This window comes from Castor canadensis, chromosome 5, assembly GCF_047511655.1.
Source record: "Castor canadensis chromosome 5, mCasCan1.hap1v2, whole genome shotgun sequence".
NCBI classification, from domain to species: Eukaryota; Metazoa; Chordata; class Mammalia; order Rodentia; family Castoridae; genus Castor; species Castor canadensis.
In genome coordinates this window covers 166,649,933-166,675,497 of record NC_133390.1, presented here as the reverse complement: position 1 = coordinate 166,675,497, position 25,565 = coordinate 166,649,933, and the positions used below count along the sequence as shown (strand labels likewise).

The 25,565-nt window shown below is 48.9% G+C and overlaps 1 protein-coding gene across 1 annotated transcript in view; it reads left to right on the top strand.

The window, feature by feature from the left end:
• Positions 1–25,565, top strand: part of Jph2 (junctophilin 2) — a 66,128-nt gene that overhangs the window by 10,239 nt on the left and 30,324 nt on the right. The window contains exon 2 of the mRNA XM_020173152.2: positions 10,418–11,207. Within this exon, the coding sequence (XP_020028741.1) occupies positions 10,418–11,207 (790 nt within the window). The remainder of the gene's footprint in view (positions 1–10,417; positions 11,208–25,565) is intronic.

Sequence of the window (25,565 nt, the reverse complement as noted above, 5' to 3'; positions counted from 1 at the left end):
GAGATGGGTGAGGTTAGGAGGTAAGCGTGGACATCCTGGGTAAGAGGTGCCCATTGGGCATGCTAGTGGCAAGGCATGCCTCCTCCTGAATGCAACCCTCATACCCTGGCAGTCTTTGCCTTCATACTCCAGTCAGTTCTGGTTTCTAAGGCCTGAAGGGTTGCTGGCCACCCTCGTGGTGCTGAGCTGACTCAGGCCTGGCCAAGGGGCTTCCACCCGGGCCTCAGGCTCCAGCTGTCAACACCCTGGTAATGCCGCCTGGTTAATCCTCAGCTTCTTGTGTGAGCTGTGGGGTGTCATCCGGGGCAGCAGCCCTGGATGTGGGGGTGGTGGAGCCCTGCAGGCTAAGAGGACTTGTCATCCATGTTGCAACCTGACCCTGCTCTGGGAGCTGTCACAAATGCTGCCAGCTCCCCCACTTTGGGCTGTCTATTAGTGATCACAGGAAACCAGAGACTGTGGGGCCTGACGGACAGTGGCATTTGGAAGCCATGGAAGGGACTTTGTTGCCAACCTTGCAGGTGAGCCAGAGAGCAAAGCCTTGGGATGGTAATGGGAAAGATTCAGTGCAGATCAAATGCTCACCAAAGGGCCTATTAAATTGATTCACGGGACCATGTGACGAAGTATGACAGAGGTAGACCACCTATGCTTGGATGGAAAGCAACCTAAGACATTTTAGGTGAACAAAAGCCACTCAACAAGTATTTATCAAGTACCTACAATGTGCTCATTCTCAGAAATGGGAATCGGTGCTAGAGTGGAGAGCAGCAAACCTTTCTGTCTACTTGTTCTACCTAATTTGTGAGTAGCAGATAGTCAGGAAGGAACCAAACTGTTAACAGTGCTTACCCCTGGGGAGACAGTACAGAGTTCTTTTCTTCTATGATCTCATCTGTTTCAATTTTTCACAATGAACATATATGACTTTTGTGACTTTTAAAGTGTTCCCTCCCCAACACAGAAACATTTATATGTAGACATGATAAGAAGTATGCAAGGTGCAAAAGAGAGTTTGGGGAATTTCCCAAACTTTAGGCTCAGAATCCCAAATGGTCCTTCCTTGTCCTTCCTACTCTGGGCACTCAGATCTTCAAGGCAAAGCAGGACAGAAAGAGCAGGCGAGGCAGGAAATCTGTTCTCTAGTTTCAGCTGAGCTACTGCCTGGCCGTTTGGCCTTGGGCAGGTCTCTCCACCTCACTGAGCCCAAGATTCCCTTCTGTCTTGTGAGGGCACCAGACCACACTTCACCTTAAAGGGAAGTTGCTCTTCTCTCATGTGCAACACTAACTTGCTGACCTGGCTACCTGGAGTTGTGGTGAGGAGAGTCGGCTCAGCCATATTGGGACCCGGCATCACGATTGATTAGCAATGTCTGTGGAAGGTACAGGATGGGGAAGAGGTGACCAATGTGCCAGGAACTTGTTGCTTTGACTAATGGTGCCCAGGTCTTCAGGACTGAGGGATTCTCACTTCCACTAGAATTTTGGCTGCCTGTAGCTATGGGGCATGTTGAGATCAAGAACAATAGTCCCTATGAAATTTGGGGTGTTGGAGCCAGCTCCTACTGGCTCATGAGAGCCCATGTTACATTTTTAAGAATTTTTCAAACTGGCCATTTAACCCGGGGTAGCTTGACCAGCTGTGGTGGGAGCATGGACATGGTGGAGGTCAGCTAAGGTTGCAAACCAAGTTTTGTTTGTTTGTTTGTTTTTCCTGAAGAGCTGGTTCACCAGTATACCACTGAATATTGTGCTAATATAAAACACCCTTCTCACCCAAATTTGGGGGACTGACCTTCTCAGTTTGCCTGGAACTGTCCCACTGTAAGCACTGAAAGTGCCACATCTGGGCACTTCAGTCTGTGGCAAAGTGAGGTGAGTGGTCACCCTACATTCTTTTCTGTGGTGTGGTGAGCACCCACATTGTTGTGCCCATGTCACGCCCACAGCAGCCCTGCAAAGGAAGCCTGCCACTCTCCCTGTACTGCGAGGAGACACTCAGAGATCTTGCCCAAGGCCACCTGCTCCACCGTTCATGTGACACTGTCTGCTGATGCCTTCTGTGGCATTGTGCTGCAGGCTGTGGTGGGCAAAGCAGGCCTGGCCCTGCTAGTAGGAGCAGAACTTCTCACAGCAGAGACCTGCCTCCAACAGTTACTCGGCTACAAAGAGTGACCAGTAAAGGGAACCCGGCCAGGTCCTATAAATAGGGAAGGTTTCCTGGGGGCACTGGAGTTTGTGTTAGGATCTGAAGGAAGGGTAGGGGTAAGAGGGAGACCACGCTGGGGCAGGCAGAAGAAAAGCAAGGGCAAAGGCTTGGCTTGGCAGTGGGGACAGAGCACTGCGTGTTCCAGAAAAGACAGAAACATGGAGGCACGGACATGTTGAGTGTTCTGTGGTGAGGCGTTTGGACTTCATCCTGAAGATGGACGCTGGTGTGCACCATCAATCACCCCTCAGGATTCTCATTCCCTAACTTCCAGAGTTACTGACAGCTCCTGGCTGGGCTTTGTCCTCCAGCCACAGGAGCTGCCTCAGCCAGAACCAATGACAGATCAATACAGAAGGGCAAAGGTCTGTCCCCTTGCTTCGATGTGGGACATCTCTGAAGGCTACGCCAGATAGAGAGCTCTCATGGGATCATTCAAGGCCTCTTCCACGGCCAAATCCTGCCTTTCTCTCAGGTACTCTTCCCAGAATCCTCTGCACATGATTCGCCTCCCAATCTGTTCCCCAAGGATCTTGACCCAGGCTACCCTCAAGGCCTTGGGAAACCATTGCAAAGTCTTAAGAGGGGAAAGCAAGTGGTTGAGATCTGTATCTTTTAAAGATGACCCTGGCAGCAGTGATGGGTCACCTGAGGTGGGGACCAGGGGCTCAGGCTGTAGTCAGCCAGTGGGAACTGAAGTGGCTGGGACTAGAGGGAGGGAAAAGGGGAAATTAAGGAGATTTCCATCAGGTTTGTTTCCAAAGTCCCTTCGGTCTCCATTATTCTTTGCCAAGACATTTCAGCCCTGACTTGCCTCTCTAGGGTGCTGAATCCAAAGTCTTTATCAAGGTGGGTCACAGCCAGGACTGGATGGATCCCTTACACTCAGAAGCATGGCATGACCATTCGTGTTCATGCCTGTCTGGCTGACCTGGCTGACCTTGGTGGATTCCAACAAAAGCCACTGATCCCCAGACTCTCTGGCGTTCACAGCATAAGTTGCCACACTCCATCCTAAATCCTGTTTGAAAATTGTTGATGACACTACCATGGGCCTGTCCGAAGATCTCATGTCAACTTCTGCTACTATGTAGCAGAAGGGACAAGGAGGAGGAAAGAGGTGACCAGTGTCTCAGGCAGTAAGAATTTGGAGGATGGAAAGTGGTCTCCTGACTTCAGAAGCGGCATTAAAACTGGGCTGTGGAGGATGTGAAGGTTGGGGGGGGGACTGGTTTGCCAGGTAAGGCCTTCAGAGGCAGTAGGACCTCTAGAAAGGCCCTGGTCCTAGTTCTTTTCCTCCACCTCTGGCCAGTTCCCAGAGACACTGACAGTCCAACCTGACAGTTTCCTAGAACTAGGAAGGTATTGCTGGCCAGACAGGTGGTGCTCTGAGTCCCAGGTCTGGCCCTCAGGGAGCAGAGCTGAGGTTTGGGCGAGAACCCCCAAATCTTTCACTTGGAAGCGGTAGTCTTAGATTCTTAGAGAGGGAAGCACTCATCAGGACACAGTGGTAACTGCCAGCAACTGCCACATTCTGTCATCATCAGCAGATCCTTTGAAGTCTTGCTTTCAGGTTTCCAAATTGGAAAATTAGAATGATGATACTTCTATCTATTAAGATAAAGTGTTTTGGTTGCAGGTAACTGAAAACTCCTACTGCAAATGACTTAGCTTAGCACTTTCCAATAGAAACAACGTGAGCTATGCATGCAATTGAAATGTTCCATAGCCACATTGTAAAAGGTGAAATTAAGTGACACGTGTGCCTCACGTCTGTAATCCTAGCTACTCGGTAGGCAGAGATTGGGAGGATCAAGGTTTTGAGCCAGTCTGTGCAAAAGTTCATGAGACCCTATGTCAACCAACAGCGGGGAGTGGTGGTAAGCACCTGTCAAGGAGGATTACAGTCCAGGCTGGCATGGGCAAAAAGTGAGACCCTAGCTTCAAAAAAAGAAAAACACCAGAGTCAAAAGAGTTGGAGGTATGCTCAAACCCCAGTACTACCAAAAAAAAAAAAAAAGAGGTGAAATTAATTTTAATAATACATTTTATCAAATACCCAAAATATTATCATTTCTGTAGGTAATCAATATGTAATTATTGGCAGTTTGAGGCCAGCCCAGGCAAAAAGTTAGCAAGACCCCTTCTCAACAAATAAGCCAGGCATGGTGGGTTCACCTGTAATCCCACCTACATGGGAGGCATAGATAGGAGAGTCATGGTGTGTCCCAGGCAAACCACAAAGACTCTATCAAAAAAGTCACTGAAGTGAAAAAGCACTGGGGTGTGTGGCTCAAAGTGGTAGAGCTCTTACCTAGCAAGTGCGAGGGCCTGAGTTCAAGCCCCCGAAAAAATGTAGTTATTGGGATATTTTATTGAGAGACGTTAGATCAGTGAGTAGTCTGCCTGATTTACCAGCCAGGAGCATCATGGGCAAAGGGCATCGCTAGCAGGTTTTCCAGCAGGAATGGAGCAGGCTGGTTAACAGGCTGTCCGAGGAGAGGTTTTACCACTCTCAACCTGGCTTCCATGTTAGAATCGTCAGCAGTGCTTCTCTTAGTCAGCTTTGCCTTCGTGGTGATGGTGGTGGTGGTGGTGGTGGTGGTCATGGAGCCCAGGGCCTTTTGCATGGTAAGGCTAGCACCATACATAGCACTCCCAGCCCTGCTGGTCAACATTTCACCACCATAACTAAATGCCTGATGCAGGATACTGTAAAGAAAAAGAGGTGTTCTTTAGCTCACTGTTTGGGAGGTTCAAAATCCAAGATCAGGTGCCACATTGATTTGGTCTCTGGTGAGGGCAACAGATGGCTGGCAGCATTTTGTGGGGTGAGAGGTGTGTTTACATTGCCCAATAGGAAGTTACAGAGAGAGAGAGAGAGAGAGAGAGAGAGAGAGAGAGAGAGAGAGGTCCCACAGTTCCTTCCAAGAGCATGTCCCCCATGACTTAAGGACCTTCCACCTGATGCCACCTTCAGAATGTTGGCATGATGTCCCCACAGTGCCACCCTGGGACCAAGCCTTTAATCACAATCCTTAAAAACTCCTGTGTCTAGGTCAGTGAAGTCAGACTCTGGTCAAGAAGGTGGATCTTGTCCTGTAGATATGGCTTCCAGAAACTATTCTGTGTTCTGCGTTTGGGGATGTGGAGGCAGGTGCACAGAGCCGAACCTTTTCTTCTTCCCAGGGATGGATGCACTGAGCCTTTTCCCCGAGTCGAGGGTTCCAGCAAAGCCTAGGTATGTCTGATCACAGACAATCACACCAAGGCAGAGAATCAGAGCTGGACTCCTTCCCTAGTTCTCTCTGTCCTTCCTGGCTCCTTTTCATCTTTACAGTTAATCCTTTCTGGGCCAGCTTTTCTGAGCAAAGACTCTGACTTGCCAAATCTGGCCTTTGGGGGGAGGGGGTGGTACAGCTTAGTGGTAGAGCACTTGGCTAGCAGGATCGAGGCCCTGGGTTTCATCCTTGAGGCACCCCCCAATTTTTCTTTTAAAGGTAGCCTTTATGGATCACTTCCTGTGTGCCAGCACTGTGCTGGCTGCCTCCCAGGCAGCTCATCTAATCCTCAGTCAACCACCTCTCCCATACTGTGCCACTCAAGACCTGGACCATTATCTCTCGTCTGGCCCTCTGCTCTGGCTACATGCAGTTCTGTATGTTAGGTTGGCTAACTTCAGTCTTCCCTGGCACTAGGCTGCAAACCCCTTGTGGGCAGACACTGTGCCCATTTAGTTCCCTGCTGTACTTCCAGCTCCTGGTATGATGAATGCATGGTCCATAGCAAATACATGTCAAATTCAAAGGCAACCACAAGAAGGAGGTATCATTGCCTCCACTTTACAGAAGGACAAACTGAGGCTTGGCAGGCTTAAGTAATTTATGCATGTTTTAGAACCACTCAAGGTCAGAGTTAAGATTAAAATCCACATTACTCAGGCTATATTCAGGTTCTACTGAATTCAGGAGGCAGGACATCATTTACCATGCTTGCTGTCCTCAGCTGTCATTTACATGTATGTCAATAACTCCCAGTGTTGGTGCTGCTGACTGTGGAGCTGGACATCCCCAACAGCTACTGCCACCAACTACTGGGCACCTATGTCATGCTGAGACATGGGGGGGAAAGAGATGCAGTTCCTGCTCCTGGGCGGAGATAAAGGGACCATTCAGGAAAGCAGTCACCAATCACCAGCTACTTACTGAAGGCTTCCTTGGGCCTGGGAACTGTGCTAGATGCTGAGATCACAGTGGGAAGAAGCTAGACATGGCTCCCGACCTCTTAGAAGTCAAAGAGCAAGAGGGAAGACTTACAGTGAACCAATAATCACAGTCATCATTTCCCTGCACCTGGGGAAAGTGTGAGGAAGGTGACATGATAGCCTGTGGGCATTTCTGCCAGCAATTGGGAGGGGCCCAGAGAACGCTTCTTGGATGAAGTCACACTGAAGCTGAAGCTTAGCCTATCATTCCAAATTGGCCATGGGAAGAGGGAGAGGGGATGCCAATAAAAGGAGAAAACATGTACAAAGGCCCTGAGGTAGGGAGGCGAGCATGATTACAGTATCGTTCAAGATGAGGTAGGAGAGGGGGCCGGGGCAGACTGTGCAGCAGCTGGGGATTTTGGTCATTCCTCTGAGGACAATGGGATGCCCACAGGGATTACAAGGCCACGTTTAGGGCATCCTAGTGGCTGTCAGAGGAAGCATTCTTTTTGTGGAGGGCCTCTCTCAACCAGATAACTGTGGCAGACACCTTCTCTCCCTCTGCAGATGTGCTCCTTTTGCCCCCAGGGAGGACTGTCCTGTCTTAGACACACAGGCTTACAGTCATGGTCCCACACTGGCTTCTCCCCCTTCCCAGGCCCCGTCACTCCCAGCCTCCCCTGGGTGTTGGTGCCTCTGGCCTCCGGCTGGTAAGTTTCCTAATATAGCCTGGCTGCTTCCTCCCCAACTGGGGCCAAGAGCCTCTCTCTGTTGCAACCTTAGTTTTTCTTGGGCTTAAAGGGACCACGTCAGCCCTTCTCATGCCAAATTTAAGCTAAAGGTAGGCTGGTGGGTTTAATTTCACATATGCCTCCAGTCCAGAGATCAGGTGTCTTCTCTCCCCCATTTTCCATTTTTCTGCTCTCTGTTTCTTTCCCCTTTCCTCTTTCTTCTGAGAGGTAGAAGGGACATAGCTAGACAGTGTGAGTTTTGAGTCTAGCCACTCATTAGCCATGCTCTTTTGGGTGAGTCCTTTGTCCTTGCTAGACCTTAGTTTTTCTCATCTGTGAAAGAAGAACCATAAAATAGTCTGCAGGCATTTCTACAGAGCTGTTTTCTGATGCAGATGGTGGAGAGAGGGTACATAGTTGTGCAATTCGTGCTGTTCATGCATTCAGTCAACAAGTGTTTGTAGAGTGCCCACTTGACCTTGTTTTAGGCACAGAGGATGCTGCAGCAAACTAAACAGAGAGTGTCTTAGATGTTGTGCCCGCAGGCTATGAGGAAGATCAAAGCAAAGAAGAAGATAGGAAGCCTTGGGTGTGAGGGTGTCATTTAAAGGGTGTGGTCAAGGAAGCAAAGGTGAGTGGAGCACCTCGAGGTGCTAGGCACTGCTCCAGATTTTGGGGATAGCTCAGGGAACAAATTAGAAAAGACCCATTGGAGTGGGGGGCAGGGCAGGGCAAGCAAAACAGGTAATAAACAAGCCACATGCTCTGTTAGAAGAGGTAAATGCCAATCAGGGAGCAGGAGCAGTTGCAATGTGAACCGGGAGGCCAGGTAGGGCCCAGTGGGCAACACATTGGAGGGTATGTGTGGGAAAAAACTTCAGGCCAAGGAATGGCCAGTGCAAAGGACAGAGGGAGAGTGGCCTGTCTGGCTGAGTGGAGGGCCTTCCCTGGTTGCTTGGCACAGTTACTGGGCCACACTCCTGGGCACTGGTTGGGAAGGAGGCCCTCTTAGTCAGCTCTCCATTATTACATAACAAATACCAGAGATAATTATTTATAAAGAAAAAACGCTTATTTTGCTTCAGTTTTGGAGGTTCTGGTTCATAATCCCTTATGCACTAACTAGTATTTTTTAGGCCTGTTGGTTTTAGGCATGGTGGAGCAAAGCCACCTACTTCATGGCCAGAAGTGAAAGGGAGAGAGAAGGGACATGCCCCACAATGATCTAAAGACTTCCCACTAGGCCCCACCCCTTACAGGTTCCACCACCTCCCTGCCACACTGGGGACCAAGCCTTTATCATGTAGTTGTTTGGGGGACACTTAAGATCCAAATTATAGCAAAGGCCATTCAGTTTTTGTTAAACAAGGGACAGCGTCAGTGTGTGTGTGTGTGTGTGTGTTTAAAATAAAGGCTCTGAATTGGCGCCTTCAGTGCAGTGGACAATATGTCTTGGTATCATTCTGCAGGCTGGGGGCCCAGAGAGATTGGCATAGGACTGGCTTGCAGTGCCACTGTAGGGGAGGAACACCAAGAGGGTGGTGTGTGTGTGTGTGTGTGTGTGTGTGTGTATGTGTGTATGTAGATGAACTGAAGGCTATGTAGCATCTAGGGGACGTCTGCCTTCAGGCTGACATCTAGAGTTGCAAGGGGTGGGGCCAGGGCTGGGACTATATTTTGGAGGGTCAGGAGGATATCCATGACAGTGAGCAAACACTAGATGATGTCATCATCCAGAGTGGGACATGGTTCGAGATGGAGTCTTGTGGGGAGACCACATGGCAGGATAGGGTGCAGAGTGAAGTCATTTTGGCAGCTTTGTATCTGATCATTAATACAACTCAGGTGACCTCAGATACTAGTACAACGCTGCAGAATCATAGTATCACACATATCTTTTCTTTCCGTTTTTCAGAGATATTAACTCATTTAAATCTCCAACAACACTATGAGGTAAGAGGTAATTGCTATCTGACAGATAAGGAAGCCGAGGCAGAGACAGGTCAAGTCAGTTGCCCAAGGTCACACAGTTAGTGAGGGCAGAGGCAGTACTTGGAGTCTGTCCTCCTCTCTCTGATGCCGCTCTGCTCCCATAGGACTTGAGCAGCCTGCTAACACAAGCCGTCCCCTGGGTGGGAGCTCATCTACTTTTTCAGGAAGGAAACTGACTGCTGACTGCTCCTTCTACGGTCGCCATGCTGCAGACATAGTCTTAAGTGGTCTTAGTTTCACTAATGCCCACAGCCTCAAGTGCCTCATATTGCTTTATGCTGTGACAATCAGGTGACCTTAAACATGCAGAACCTCATAGGCATCCATAGTGTTACCTCCATGGGACCTGGGACACCCAGTCCCCTGATCTCATCTAAGACACATGCATACCCACAAGTCTCTTGTACACATGAGCTTGCTCTCTCCTGTGTTCCAACGTTTACATTACTGTGCACAGTCACTGTCCTGTCTGTCCATGACCTGGCCATCCCATCACCCTGGACTCAAGGATGGCTGTGCATATGCACAAAACTTTATATCCGAAGAGGGCTTTGCCTGTTCACACCACTTTGCATCTTTGACCCGCTGATGGGTGTGCACTCTTCACTCAACTCTACCTTTTTTTTGCACACTCAAGACCTTGAAGGCTCCCATCACTTTATGATCATCACTCCCCTGATGTCTTGCTCACATGATCTCAGACACTTTCTTTGCACACAGTGCCTCGTATACTCCCACAACTGCACAGACCCACTGTCTTGCAAACTCAGGCATTTGCACATTCCTTCTGTCTTGGATAATCCAAAATCTGAGCAGCCTCACCTGCCCGGGGAACTCTATAACACTCTGATGTGCCCTTGACTGGCCTGTTGTGGCAGTATTTGCCCTTCTCAAGATGGCTGTCCGGAACATGCCTCCTGGCTTGTTTGCCCCTTGTGCTCGCACACTGCTTGAACCTCACCCAGGCCCAGGGCCTCAGCTGCTCACAATGCTTCATGCATTGATGCTCTCACACTACCCGCACTGTCTTGCACACCTGTGACCTTGCCATGTTCCTACCAGCAGTCACGCACACCACTGGGCACAGTACTCTGGCTTGTCCACTTACGTTCTTGCACACTTGGAATCTCACGTAGTCACAGTAACGCGCACTCAGTGTCCCTCATATGGCCCCACCCCGCCTTGCACACACTTCCTAGTCCCAGCACACCTACATCATCACCATGCACCCTAGGGCCCCGTAAGCCACCCACTGACGTGCTGTCCTCGTCTGCAGGGACTTACCAAGGCCAGTTCACCAACGGTATGCGCCACGGCTACGGGGTGCGCCAGAGCGTGCCCTACGGGATGGCAGTGGTGGTGCGCTCTCCGCTGCGCACGTCGCTCTCGTCTCTGCGCAGCGAGCACAGCAACGGCACGGTGGCCCCGGACTCGCCCACGTCGCCGGCGTCCGACGGCCCGGCGCTGCCCTCGCCCGCGATCCCGCGAGGTGGCTTCGCGCTCAGCCTGCTGGCCAACGCCGAGGCGGCGGCGCGGGCCCCCAAGGGCGGCGGCCTGTTCCAGCGGGGCGCGCTGCTGGGCAAGCTGCGGCGCACCGAGTCCCGCACGTCCCTGGGCAGCCAGCGCAGCCGCGTCAGCTTCCTCAAGAGCGACCTCAGCTCGGGCGCCAGCGACGCGGCCTCCACCGCCAGCCTGGGCGAGGGCGCCGAGGGCGCAGACGAGGCTGCACCCTTCGAGGCCGACATCGACGCCACCACCACCGAGACCTACATGGGCGAGTGGAAGAACGACAAACGCTCGGGCTTCGGCGTGAGCGAGCGCTCCAGCGGCCTGCGCTACGAGGGCGAGTGGCTGGACAACCTGCGCCACGGCTACGGCTGCACCACGCTGCCCGACGGCCACCGCGAGGAGGGCAAGTACCGCCACAACGTGCTGGTCAAGGGCACCAGGCGCCGCGTGCTGCCGCTCAAGAGCACGAAGGTCCGCCAGAAGGTGGAGCACAGCGTGGAGGGTGCCCAGCGCGCCGCCGCCATAGCGCGCCAGAAGGCCGAGATCGCCGCCTCCAGGTAGGGTCTCCAGGTGGGGCAGGTGAGATGGACGGCCTCTGAGTGGGACAGCCTTGGAGGTCCTGTCTCCAAACCTGTTTCTGCTTCTTTCACTATCTGGGTACCCTTGTGACCTTTTACAGGGTTAATTCGTGGAACTTCAGGAGCTGCTGTCATCCATCTATCCATCCATCCACCCACCTACCGGCCCATCCATACCCTCACTCATCTACTCAGCTGCTGCATTTACCCGGCCCACCCCTGGACATAACTCTTACATTCACTCAAGTGACCTAACCATCTCTCCACTCAACATGGCTTTGTCTGCTCCCCTTCTGTTTACCCACTCAGCTACCCAGTTATGATCCTTCCGCTCAGCCATGCACTCAACCACCCATCCATCCATCCTGTGCCTTTGTTCATAACTTCTCTAACACCTAAACAGCACTCCATCCAGCCAGCTCTTCCACCCCATCCAGCCACCTCTGCTCATTCAACATCTACCTGAGCAACCACCTATTCGTACAGCCATTGAAGCATTCATCCTCAACCTCCCATCCAAATTTCAACCCTTTTATTCAGCCACCCATCCATTTATCCACCCATCCATCCACACAAGCCACCGGCCAACCACCCAAACATCCTTTCAACCACTTATCCATCCCTGTCCACCAGTCACTCCCATTCACTCAACTGCTTCCATCCTCACTCAACCATGCACCCATTCACTCAGCCACCTGCATTTACTGAACTATTTCCACTTATTCGCCTGCCCCACCACCCAGCCATATTTCCATCCACTAAAACAAGATCCATTCCCAGCCATTCATCCACTCAGCCCTCCAACATCCAGCCACCTCCATCATTTAGCCATACTTCCATCCAACACCACTTCCATTCACTCCACCCTCCTCAGTCATGCACTCATCCAACCACCCACCCTGCCACCCAATAAGCACCTGCCCTGTTGTCTGCATTTGAACTCCTCTATGTCTTCTCATTCTACTTCAGATAAAGTTCTAGTGATCGCTCCAAACACATGTAGCACCTACTGGGTGCACAGCAATCTTCAGTGGCTTAAATTTATTGACTTGCTCAATGAAGAAGGGTTATTTATTTGTTAGCCGTGCTGAGGATTGAACACAGGGCTGGCACATGCTAGTCAAGCACTCTTGCCACTGAGCTACTTCCCCAGTCCCTGTCGCTGTTTTATAGGTGAGCTAACTGAGGCTCAGAGAGATAATGTGATTTGTCTAAAATAACCTGTTAGATAGTAGCCTTTGTTTCTTTTCTTTTTTTTGGCAGTACTGGGGTTTGAACTCAGGACCTCACGCTTGCTAGGCAGGTGCTCTACCACTTGAGCTATTCCACCAATAGCCTTTCAAAGCCAGTGCCCACTCTCTTGTTCAGCCCCCTCCCCTTTTTTAACCATTCTTGCCCTGTGCTTGGACTTTTTTTCTCTGTGCTCAGTGCCCTCTGTTTGGATTGCTCTTCCTTCCTCTTGCTGTCCACTTAAGTACTATTGTCCTCTTTTTGCGCATTGGGTGAGCCTTAGGGACAGCAGTGCAATGGCAGGGCATAGTGAAAGGCACTACCTGTCCAGTGCCTGTAGTGATCCTATTGGCTGTAAGTGTCCTGGGCTGGAGGTTGGGACTTGTGGCCTTGAGAGTTAAGCAGACCTAGAGACTAGTCTTGGTCCCACCATCTTTTATAGCTCAGAGACCTGGGCAAACCATCTGCCTGGGTGATGTTCAGTTTCCTCACTGGCATCACCAGTTCTTAGTTGTGTGATCTTGGCCAGGCAAGTTTTCCCACGAAACTCAGTTGTCTTGTCTATAAAAACAGGACCAGCCTGAGGTTTAAGAAGGCTGGTGTGGGTGCAGTGGTTCCCAGTCCTGTGGTGGGATCAGTGTGCGGGATGTTTATGGGAAGCCCTCTCAGGATTGACACTTGTGGGGAAGGGAAGACCAGGATGAGCAGAGGGTGACACAGGCAGTAGTGCAGTCTCCACAGAGGCCTTCCTGCTAGCCACAAGGGGCACTCGGCAGTGGAGACAACCTTCAAAGTCATCCAGGTTGGGGTGAGGGAGGAAGTTGGATCTTCACACCTTCTACAACAGAACAGAGCATGGCCTGGGCCTGGGGCTTGACAGTTCTCTTCAGCTAAGGTCAGTAGCTGGAGAAGGCAGACAGCAGGGAGAATTCTGAGCCACTGGCAGAAGTAAATCCTTCAGTCCTGCTAGGGAACCTGGGCCGCACAGTATAGTGTCTGCTGTGGTGGTGTCACCAAGCATAGGCTCAATAAATGTCACTAGTCATTGTCATCATTCAGTGAACTTACTTGTCAGATGGGAAAATGAGGTCCAAAGAAAGAATGCAGTCTGCCCAAGACCACACAGCAAGCAAGTGGGAGGGGGCTTCAGCCATAGCTTTCAGAGTCTGAAGCTTTAGCCTGCTCACCTTGCTTTCTCTGACCTTTTAAGTTGCTACTATCAGGAAAGAGGAAGAAGTTATGGGTGATTTTCTTTTTTTGTTAGCATGTATCAATTGTACAAAGAAGTTTCATGGTGATATTTCCATATATTCATATAATGCACTTTCATCAAATTCATCCGCTCTGTTATGCTTTCTTCTCCTTTCTTTTCTATTTCTCATTCCCTCTCTTCTCTTTTAGAAATTTTAAAATAGGTTTCATTATTCTGTTTCATATATGTGTATGAAGTACTTTGATCATATTTACCTTGTGGGTGATTTTCTTAAGACATGTTGGTTAAAGAATGCTATGGTTTGAATGCTCCCTCTAAACTCTTGCTGAATTTTTCTCTTTTTTTGAGGCACTGGGGTTTGAACTTAGGGCCTCACACTTACTAGGTAAGACCTTTATTACTTGAGCCACGCCCCCAGCTTTCTCCCTGAAATTTAATTGCCATTGTAACAGTATAAAGAGATGAGACTTTTAAGAGGTAATTAGGCCACGAGGGCTCTGCCATTGTGAAAGAGGAAGTTGTTACCCTTTTGCCTCTTGGTCCTTTTTGCCTTTTGCCATGTGAGGATGCACCCTTCCCTCTGGAGGACACAGTGTACAGGGTGCCATCTTGGAATAGAATACAGGGTGCCATCTTGGAATAGAATACAGTGTGCCATCTTGGAATAGAATACAGGGTGCCATCTTGGAATAGAATACAGTGTGCCATCTTGGAATAGAATACAGGGTGCCATCTTGGAATAGAATACAGGGTGCCATCTTGGAATAGAATGGCCTCACCAGATACTGAACTTGACCTTAGACTTTTCAGCCTTAAGAAGTGTGAGCCAATAATTTTCTGTTGGTTATAAATTGCACAGTCTCAGGTATTTTGTTAGAGCAGCACAAATGGACTAATCTGCAAAACCAGGCTTATGACCAGGTGACCATATAGTTTACTGTCTAACCTTGGACACTTTTATGACTAAGAGGGAACATTTTTTTAAATAAAACTTTTATTTTGGAATAATTTTAGTTTATAGAAAAGTTGCAAAGGTAGTACAAAGAGTTTACCCAATTTTCCCTAATGTGGACTTCTTACGTTTCCATAATGTATTTATTAAAGCCAACACTGGCACATTTCTGTTCACTAACTTGCGGACCTTATTTGAATTTTGCTGGTTGTCCCACTAATGTCCATTTTCGGCTCCAGGATCCCATCCTGGATCCTGTGTTGCATTAAGTCACAGCTCCTTAGTCACCTCTGATCTGGGGCAATTTCTTAGTCTCTTCTGGTTTCTCTTGACCTTGACAATGTTGAAGGAGTGTTGATCAAGTATTTGGTAGAATGTCCCCCTATTGGGCTTTTTTGCTCTTTTCTCATAATCAGACTGAGGTTGTAGGTTTTGGAGACCACAGAGGTAAAGTGCCTCACACCACCTCACACTCACTGGGCACATGAAACCTGTGTGACTCCTCACTGGATCATGTGCGTAAGGTGGTGGCTCGTAGAATTCTGACATAAAGTTACTGTTTTCCTTCCCTCCCTCCTTTCCTCCCTTTCCTCCCTCCCTCCCTCCCTTCCCTCCTTCCTCCCTTCCTCCCTCCCTCCCTTCCCTCCTTCCTCCCTTCCTCCCTCCCTCCCTTCCCTCCTTCCTCCATTCCTCCCTCCCTCCCTTCCCTCCTTCCTCCCTTCCTCCCTCCCTCCCTTCCTCCCTTCCCTCCTTCCTCCATTCCTCCCTCCCTCCCTTCCCTCCCTCCTCCATTCCTCCCTCCCTCCCTCCCTTCCCTCCTTCCTCCATTCCTCCCTTCCTCCTTCCCTCCTTCCTTCCTCCCTCCCTTCCCTCCTTCCTCCCTCCCTCCTTCCTCCATTCCTCCCTCCCTCCTTCCTCCATTCCTCCTTCCCTTCCTTCCCTCCTTCCTCCCTCCCTCCTTCCCTCCCTCCCTTCTCTCCCTGCCCCCTTCCTGTGCTGGAGATGATATGCCAGGCAAGTACATTGTCACTGACACTGACTTACATCCGCAGTTCATAAAGAGAACATTTGAGGTAATTACACCAACTGTATGAGGTTATGACAATCAGAAACCAAAATTGTCCTGGGCCACCCTGGGACATGACAGAGAGGATGGGTTCTGGGTTTAGAAGACCATGAGATAAAACCCTGGCTCTTCTACTGATTAGCTGTGTGACCGTGCTCAAGTTGCTTCACTCTCTGACCCTGGGATCCCCTTTCCTCATGGGGTCATTAGGAGGAGGAGATGAGCTAATGCCTGGCACAGAGCAGCTAGCCGTGCAAGCAGTCATGTTCTCCTCTCACGGGTTTGGCTTTACCAGTGAGGAAACAGACACTTAAAGAGGATGAGTGATTTCCCCAAGGTCTCTGTCAGGCACAGTCTTGCCCCTTTTTGCCCTTACTTTCCCTGCCCTCCTCATCCTTGCTGCAAATGCCTGCACCTTTGAATATGGAGCTCTCACTGAGAAGGTGCCCAAGCCTGCGGCTGGCCTGAGCCTCCAGAGAGAAAAGGTGCTACCTGGCCTCCATGCAGAGCCATGGGTGGGGAGGCCTCATGAGGGTGAGGATCCAGTTCTGGATGCCCTCGGGGTCATGCCATGGCGGGGAGGGGGTGGCGGTGGCTGCCTGGCTCTAATTCAAGTTCAGTCTGACTTTCCAATTAAGGGAGTCTTTGGGTTAGGCGGAAATGCAGGATTTCACTTCTTCAGAGGCTCTTCTCCCTGGGGCTTTGGTGAGCAATCTGTCTGTAGAGGGACAGGAAATGTCCCTCAGTCACCTTCCGGGGCCCAGGCAAAATCCAGATTGTCTCCACTGTGGCCTTAGCCCCCCGGCTAGGGTGGGACTTGTCAGTTCAGAGTCAGGGATCAGGAGAGGGAGAGCACTGAGACATCTCACACCCTTGAAGTGGACACGGAGCCAAAACGATTCTACACCTGCGTCTCCAGTGTGATGTCCTCTTGTCACAGGAGGCTGTGGGAACACTTGAGGTGTGGCTGGTCAGAATTGAGTGGATGGGAAGCACACACTGGAGTTTAGAGACTTAGTATGAAAAGATCATAAAGTAACCTGCTGCTAATGTAAAAAGTTTCGCCTACATGCTGACACAATTGTTTTGGACATATTGAGTCAGAGGAAAAACATATTGTTGAAATTAATTTTACCTGTTTCTTTTTGCTTTTGTTTTTGAGACAGGGTCCTCACTACATAGCCCAGGCTGGCTTCAAATTCATGCTCCTCCTGCCTCAGTCTCCCAGGTGCTGAGACTGCAGGCATGCACCACCGTGTGTATCTTTCTTTTTATTTTTTGAGTATGGCTAACAGAAAAAAGTTTAATTGCATATGAAACTTACATTACATTATTGGAAAGTCTTGCCCTAGACCTATTCATGCTCTTGGCGATAGTCCAGGCCCTTCAATGACCAGATAGGGAAATTGAGGTACAGAAGGGGATGAAGACATACAGCCAGTAGGTGATGGAGAGGAAATTGGACCCACGCCTTTTGATTTTGTGGCTAAGGACTCTTTGTAATGCCTTTTAAGGTCCTGGATGCTGGGTTGTGGAGCAAAGTTGAGCAGTTTGGGGAGATGTCTCAGCTTTTCTGGTTGTCACACCAACACTGTGATAAATGGCTCCTTCTGGAAAGAGTGTGGTGAGTGACTGAATGTGGGGCTCTGGTTGCCTCTCGCTGGCTTCTCTCCAGCCCTCAGTTCCCTCACTCTAAAAGGAGAATAATGGCACCACCTGGCAGTGTTTCAGGAGGGTAAAGCAGAGCTTGTATAGGAAGTGCTCTGTGGGGGGCTGGCCAGCAGGAAGTGCCCCATGAATGTCAGCTGCTGTCCTCATTATCTAGTCTTCTTGTGCTTCCTTGGCACAGACCAGGGATTCTCCTGGGGAGTTCTCAGCTGCCCCAAGGTGTGAGGCTTGGAACACCTCAGGCTTTGTCCAAGAGTGACATCATTGAACTGATCTGTCTTCTGTGTCCCTGTGTCATCCCCTCTCCCCGCCCCACATACCCTCCACACCTTCAGCTCCACCCCCAGCTCCACCCCTGGAAACTCAAAGTTGGGTGCTTTGCGTGTTGTTGGGGACTGAATTTCTCTGCTGAACAGGAGCCATGAGCCACGGTGGCTGAGTTTGGGCTCTGGCATTGAATGGGCCCAGCTTTGAATCTGGGTTCAGCCTTTGAAACGCTGTGTGACCTCAAGCCAGTTGTCACACCTCTTTGGGGATCAGTTCTCTTCAAAGAACAAGTGTAAGCTGTTACTATGAGCCAGATATCACTCTGCAGGGACCTAAGAGTCTCCCTGGGAGTGAAATTTCCAAAGGGAAGATTTGTCCTCTTTCTCAATTCCCACAACTTCTTCCCAAGCTTCTTCCCCTGCATGCCACAGTCCCAATTTCACATCCATGTGCCCCTCTATCACCAACTTAATCTTTGTCTTTAAATCAGTTTACTTGCAAATACATAAGTAGAGCTGAGTGTAGTGGTATACAGCTGGGTGTGGTGGCTCACACCTGTAATCCCAGCACTCAGGAGACTGAGGCAGGAGAGTTGGGAGCTCTAGGCCAGAATGGGCTACATAGTGAGATCCTGTCTCCAAAAAATCAAAACTAATCAACATAAGTACATCTATCGAAAAGGAAGACTTTCTAATCACTATCTTAAATGGGAAACATATATACCAGGAAGTTCTGAAAAGAGAACAGCATCATTCAAATCCAAGGCCAAACTGTTGATAGCCAAAGGCACTGAGCCTCAAATCTGTTCTCTTCTTTCTGAAAAGATACATTGGCAAGAACCTGAGTATGAAGGAACTGTCGGTTCCCCACTGAGGCATTCCCCTAACTCATAAGAAGAATGGATTTGGGGTCATTTCAAGCCGTGACTTCACACTGCCCACACTCATTTCCACACCACCAGAGGACGCAGGCCTCCCTAGAGGAAGAGAGCTTGACCCTGGATGAGGTCAAAGGAATGGTCTTGGTAATGGCCCATGTTTGAGCCTGTTTGTTTAATTTCTATTTAGTAGACACTCTTATTGTCCTTATTTCTGGGAGCAAGGCATAAGACTAAGTACCTGACATATTGACTTATGTAATCCTCAAAACAACCCTATGAGAAAGGTACTATTGTTTCCATTTCACAGATGGGAAACTGAGGCACAAACAATCTGAGTATCTCAAACAGTCATATAGCTTAGCAATGGCAGAGCAGGAATTGCACCCAGATAACCTGGTTCAGGAATGTTCTTCACCTTGAACTCACCTTCGATGGGTTTCCTCTCATAAGCTTTGATTAGCACTCGCTGTGTAGGGCTTACACACTGGGGCACTGGCATACAGTGGACCATCAGGGTCAGGTTCCTCCAGGGACTCAAAGCCTGGTGGTGAAGATAAACAGGGACTGGACACAGTCAGTGGTGGAGAGAGGAGGCAGCTGAAAGCAGTGGAGCCCAAAGTCAAGGCCAACTGGCTATCCCAGGGTAGTGGGGAGCGCTCCCTGCAGGTGGCCATGTAGCTGGGAGTTCCAGGTGGAGAAGAAAGGTCATTCCAGGTAGAGCAAGCATGCTAGGCCGGGCAGCAGCACAGAGGTAGGTGTGTGCAGGGTGTATTTTGGGAGCAATGACTCACTCAGAACCTTAGAGGGGAGGGGTGGACATTAGAGAGAAGGCCAGCCAGGCAACCTCCGCCAGGTTAGGGAGGCTTTGAATGCCAGGTGCAGAAGTCAGAGCCTGATGTCCGTGCCAGAAGCTAGCACGTCACAGGGCGAATGTTTTTTGGGCAGGTGGCAGGCTGTGTCTGACTCCTGGAGGATGGTGGGATGTTGGGGCCTGGCCTCCTTGAGTCCCCTCAAGAGGGGCTGTGGCCAATGGCTCCCTCTAGGATCATGGACTCAGCATTAGCACAACTCTTGATTTTTCAAGAAAAACTGGAGGTCTGTATTTTGACATAAAATTCTTCCCTTTTTTGACTTTTTATTATGGAAAAATCAAATATATAAAAAACAGATTGGAGTAATGAATACGCATGTGCTCATGAATTCGATTTGACAAGTACTAGACGGGGCGCATGGCTCACACCTGTAATCCTAGCTACTTGGGAGGTAGAGATAGTTAGGATAGTGGTTCAGCACCAGCCCAGGCAAAGAAGTTTGAGAGGCTCCATCTCAATAATTAAAAAAAAGCTGGGCATTGTAGTGTGTGCCTGTCACCCCAGCTGCACTAGAAACCTAAAATAGGAGGATTGCAGTCCAGGGTGGTCCTGGCAAGAAAAGCAAAGCAAGACCCCACTGGAGAAATAACTGAAGCAAAAAGGGCTTGGGGGTGTGGCTCAGGTGGTAGAGCACCTGTCTAGCAAGTGCAAGGCCCTGAGTTCAACTCCTCCTACTACCAAAAGAAATTGTTAGCCATTTTGTCATACTTGCTTCTCTTTTATATATAAATATATATATTCTACATAGCATGAGAACCTTCACTTCAAAGCCCTTCACAATGCACCTCTAAAATGTAAGGGCATTTCCTACGCAACACTAAAGCCATCAACATATCCAATTATGTTAATGGTAATTCTATATAAATAACTTTTTCTCAGCTTTATGCAGTGTACTTCATATCTGGTGGGTCAAATTAGGAGTCGTCCTATTGTGGCTCTGATTTGCATTTCTATAATGACTTACACCTTTCTTGTGTTTATTGGCTTTTTGTATATTTTCTTTGGAGAAGAATCCATTCAAGTCTTTTGCCCATTTTAAAATTAGGTTATTTGTCTTTTTTTCCTTTTGGTTTGTTTTTAAAACAGGGTCTTGGTTGACCTCAAACTGATAATCCTCCTTTTTCAGTCTCCTGAGTGCTGGGATTACAGGCATGTTCCACCACACCAGGCTATATTTGTCTTTTTTTTTTTATCATCAAGTTCTAAGAATTCTTTAGCTATTCTGAATACAAGTCACTTCTAAAATATGTCATTTGCAAATATTTCTCCCATTCTGTGGATTGCCACCCCCCCCTTCCCTTCCCTTCTCTTTTCTTTTTTTTTCCTTTTGTGGTACTAAGGATTGAATCTGGGGCTTCAAGCATGGTAGGAAAGTGTCCTACCACTGATTCTACACCCCCAGCTCTTTTTATTTATTTGTTTTTCTGGAGACAGGGTTTCACCAACCCAAGCTGGACTTAAACTTGAGATTCTCCTGCCTCTGCCTCCTAAATAGCTGGGATTAGAGGTGTGAGCCACTGCACCTGGCTCTTCGTTTTCCTGATGGCATCCTTAGAAATACCAAGAGTTTAAATTTTGTTGAAGTCCAGTTTATTTTTCTTTTGTTCCTTGTGCTTTTTGCTGTCATACCTGAGAGTATATTTTCTAATCCAAAATTCATTCCTGCATATTTTTCAGAGTTTTGTAGTTTTACCTTTGTCCTATGAGCCCAGGTAATTTTTGCATATAGTATAAGGTAGAGTCTAATTTCACTCTTTTGATGGGGAATTTGCAGTTGTCCCAGCACTTTGAAAAGACTCTTCTGGGGCTGCTGGAGTGGCTTAAGTGGTAGAGCACCTGCCTAGCAGGTGTGAGGCCTTGAGTTCAAATCCCAGCATGGCCAAAAAAAACAGAAAGGAAAAAAAGAAAAGACTGTTATTTCCCCCATTAATTTGCCTCAGCCTCCTCATTAAAGATCCATTGATCACAAACATGAGAGTTTGTTTCTGGACTCTCAGTTCCTTGGTCTATATATCATTGATCCTTTAGCTAGAGGTTGGCCGTGCACACGACCACTATGTACTGAGGTTTGAAATTGGGAAGTGTGAGTCCTCCAACTTTTTCCCTCTTTTTCAAGATTATCTTGGATTTTCTTTATTCTTTTCATTTTTTTCTCTTCTTTTTTTATCATAATATTATTTTTGTATTGGGGGAACATTGTGACATTTACAGAACTTCTTACACAATATATCATAGTTGAATTCATCCCTCCATCGTTCTCCTTTATCCCCTCTCTTCCCATTCCTGGAATAATTTCATCAGGTCTGCTTTTTCCATTTTCGTAGGTGAGTACACAATATTTCCCCTTCATTCACCCTCCTACCCCTTTTTATATCTGGATATTTCTGGTCCTTTCCATTTCCACAATAAATTTTTAGCATCAGCTTTAAGGTTTCTGAAAATGAAAAGAGGCTGAGATTACGAGAGGGATTTGGATGGATCTGTAGATCAGTTGGGGGAATACCGTCAGTTTAGCAATCTGTGAACATGGGATATCTTTACATTTACTCGGTTTAATTTTTTTCAGTACTTTTGAAACAGTGTGACCTCTTCCTTTCTTTCTTTCCTGTGCTTCCTATAAATTCTATCAAAAATAGATCAGGTTCAGTTTTTCTGGCATGGAAACTTATCAAATGGTTCTGTGTGTTTCATATTATATCATGTCAAGAGGCACGGAGGAACAATGTCTGCCTGGTGTGAAATCTTCCCACTCTCAAGTACTTTGCATCGCAAATCAGAGGACTTAGTTTGGGAGCAGGGGAGGACAAAGAGGAGAGAAGGAGGAAGTGAAGCAGGAGGTGAGGAAAGAGAGAAGTCAATACAACAAGGAGAGATGGAACATGTCTTTCACTCAAGTCTAAAGTGCTCACATCCATGCATCAAAACCCACCAGTGTGAACACACACACTCGTGTGCACACAGACAGTACGCAGACCCAAAATTATATACCTGCTGTGTGCTGTCTCTGGCCCCTTAGTGAACTCTTTCTAGACTGTGGGTACCCACGAGAGCTGGGAGTGACCTGTGCTGATGATGACCATCTCTGGACCATTCCTCCTGATGCAAGAGTGAGGAGCTGGATAGCAGGGACCAGGCTACTGATGGGGCCGATGAAGAGTAGCTTCAGGGATCTTAGCAAGATGACAGAGACCTGACACATGCAGAACCATTGAGTGGGGAGGAAAGCACTGGCCACACCTCCAGGCTGCTGGCCAGGGGCCTGGGTTTTGAGAAGCCTGGGCTAAGGTTGGTTGTATTCTTTTTATTATTATTATTATTTTAATTGGGAAGAGAGGGTTGAGGTAGCCTGAGTCACTCTGCCCAGTGTTGAATCAGGAGGCTTGCAGGTGTAGGGACAAATGCCCCTTAGACTGGGGGAACAATGGGGGAAGGGAAGGGTGTGGGAGGAGGCGCACAGAGAAAGGTGAACCCAAGGTCATGCATCCTGTTCTCCCTCTCTGCGTCCAGGATGTTGTCCCCAGGTGGGACAGAAGTCAAGAATCCTCCGTTACCTTGTCTTCTCACTGCGTTCCTCTTCCTCATCTTCTGTCAGGGGAGGGCCATTGGAGAAGAGCAGCAGGAGTTTGGGGCTTGAGTCAGGACACCTGGGGCTCAGCAGCCTTCTGCTGTGGCATCGCTCAGCCTGGCCTGTCTGGGGCCTCACGGGAGATCCTGGCTGGTGAAGGCTGATATTTTCGGAGGGTGTTTATTGAGAACTTAGTGTGTGGCAGGTGCTGTTCTAAGTGCTTAGCTGACACATCCAGTTCCGACTGAGGCATAAGAGACTTCTCACATGCTGGCATCAGGGCTAGTGACAGGGCTGAAGTTCTGACTCCAGAGTCTCTGTTCTCAGTGTTCTGCCATTTAAAATATGGTGACTTTTCTCTATCTCGCTCTTTACTTCTTCTGTTCTTTTTTACATTGTTCTACATAACATTAAAATTTAAGGAAACTCAGAATAAAAAAAAAAAGAAAAAGAGAAGGTAGTAACTCCCCGGTTGTACTTCTAACCCAGATGCACCTCTGAAACAACTATTATCCATACCCCACTTGAGGAATTCTTCCATTTAACTTCTTCTGATTTTGATATTTTTGTTTTCATCATTAGAACCACCTACATAACCTTTTGAGATCTTTCCATTTTATACACTTAGAGCTGTCTTTTTCTTTTTCATAGCTGTATAGTATTCTATAGTTTGGAGCATCATGATTTATTTCACCAGATATCTCTTGATGGAGATTGAAAGTGAAGCCGCTGTGAAACTCCTTGACTTGTATCCTTGCTTGCAGAGCTGGTTAAATGGATGGCCCAGCTGGGGATATTATCCAGTCAGCCACATTCAAATATCATTGGACACACTGGAAACAGAAGTCCTTCCTTACCCGTGGGGAATAGATTCCAAGCCATAACAAAAGTGGATAGTATGAAACCCTACATATACTATGCTTTTTCCTATATGCATACCTATGGTAAAGTTTAATTTATAAATTAGGCACAGTAAGAGATTAACAACACTAATAATAAAATCAAGTAACTGTAACAATAGACTGGTTTCTAGAGTTTTCCATTTGACATTTTTGGACCATGGCTGACTTCTGGTCATGGTGATAAGCAAAGCTGCAGTAAGGGGTTAGACCACTTCACCTAACCCTGCATTCATTGTCACATGTGAACTCGGTAGACTCTCTCCTGACGAGGGCCACTGTGTCCTTGAGTGGATTAACGCACACAAGCAAGCAGAACTCTAAACCATGCTTGTCCCATGTCCCACGCCATCCCCTCCTATACATCCAACAGATTCTTAGAGTTATTGCCACAAGGAAGACCAAGCTCCTGCACAGCCGTGGGTTAAATTCCTGGGGTGGGTTTGCTGGGCAGTCAAGGTGCACTGTTGTCATGTCACACCCCATAACCAAAAGGTCCCAGCACAAGCTTCTCCCCACACCCTTACGGCCATCGCTGTGTGTCCTGCCTGTTGAGTCTTTACTAAGTCATTTGAAGACACTCAGGTGTGCCATGACCTTGGGACCCGCCCTCAACACCTGTGTACCCACGGAGGCAGGGGTGTCCTTGACCTCGGACTCTGGCTCATCTCCTGCTAGGAGGTTCCACTGAGTGTGCTCACCTCCCTGCGGATGGGCTGAGCTGGGACTCCTGCCTTTCTTACATCCTTCCTTTGTGAATCGCCAGATGGCCAAACTCTCTGGGCACCCAGAGGCTGAGGACTGGGGCGTGGTGGAATTTCCTGAGTTGTCAGGGTGGGATTCTCGTGACATACACGAAACAGCTGTGACTCCCAACCGAGAGGTCCTGGGGAGGAGGAAGCACTTGCCCAGGTTCCTGACAGCAGGAACTAGGGCTCAGTGTGTTTGGGGGACTCAGGCCTCTAAGCTTGGAGAGCAGAGAACCAGAGCGTGGGCCACCTGCTCGCATGTGTCCTCAGAAAGAGCTGGTCAGAATAAAAGGCGCCTTGGGGAGGTGGAGGCCCAAGGTGTTCAATCACAGTGGAGAAACTGAGGCCTGGGAGGGGGCAGAGACCCAGCCAGGGCCCCGTGGCAAGCTGGGTTGGCGCAGAGAGGAGTGCAGCGAGAGGGCAGTGTGGGGAACACTGTCATGAAACTGCAGTTGGTTTCTGGGCCACACTTGTTGACTCTGTGAGGCAGAGAGGAGTTTTCTACAGTGCCTTCCCCAGCCCTGTGACCCATGCTTCAGGTCCAGCTGCAGAGCCTTGCCTGCCTTGATACTAAGCCTAGCTAGCCAAGAGGACAGACAGGTCTGCACCTTGGGGAGAAAAGTGACCCCTGACCGCACAGGTAAGGGACTCCCCATCTCCCAGTGAGGCCAGTGCTTGCCATGCTACCCTGGCACCTGAGCTGAGTGCCAGGGACTCGGATTAGCGCTGGAAGGGTGCAACACAAGAATGCTGGATTAACAGTGTAATGAGGATGCTAGTGACTGCTGCAGGTCAACATCGCAGAGCTCAAGGTCACGGTCAGGCAGACTGGGCTCCAGGCCTGCACATTTGCTAGCCATGTGGCTTTGGGCAGGTGGCTTCCTGTCCCTCCATAAATCATCTCTGAGCTGGAGGTCAGAGAGAAGCTGCACCACGGGCATAAGGGAGGATCCAGCAGGTGTTCGTAGGTGTGACA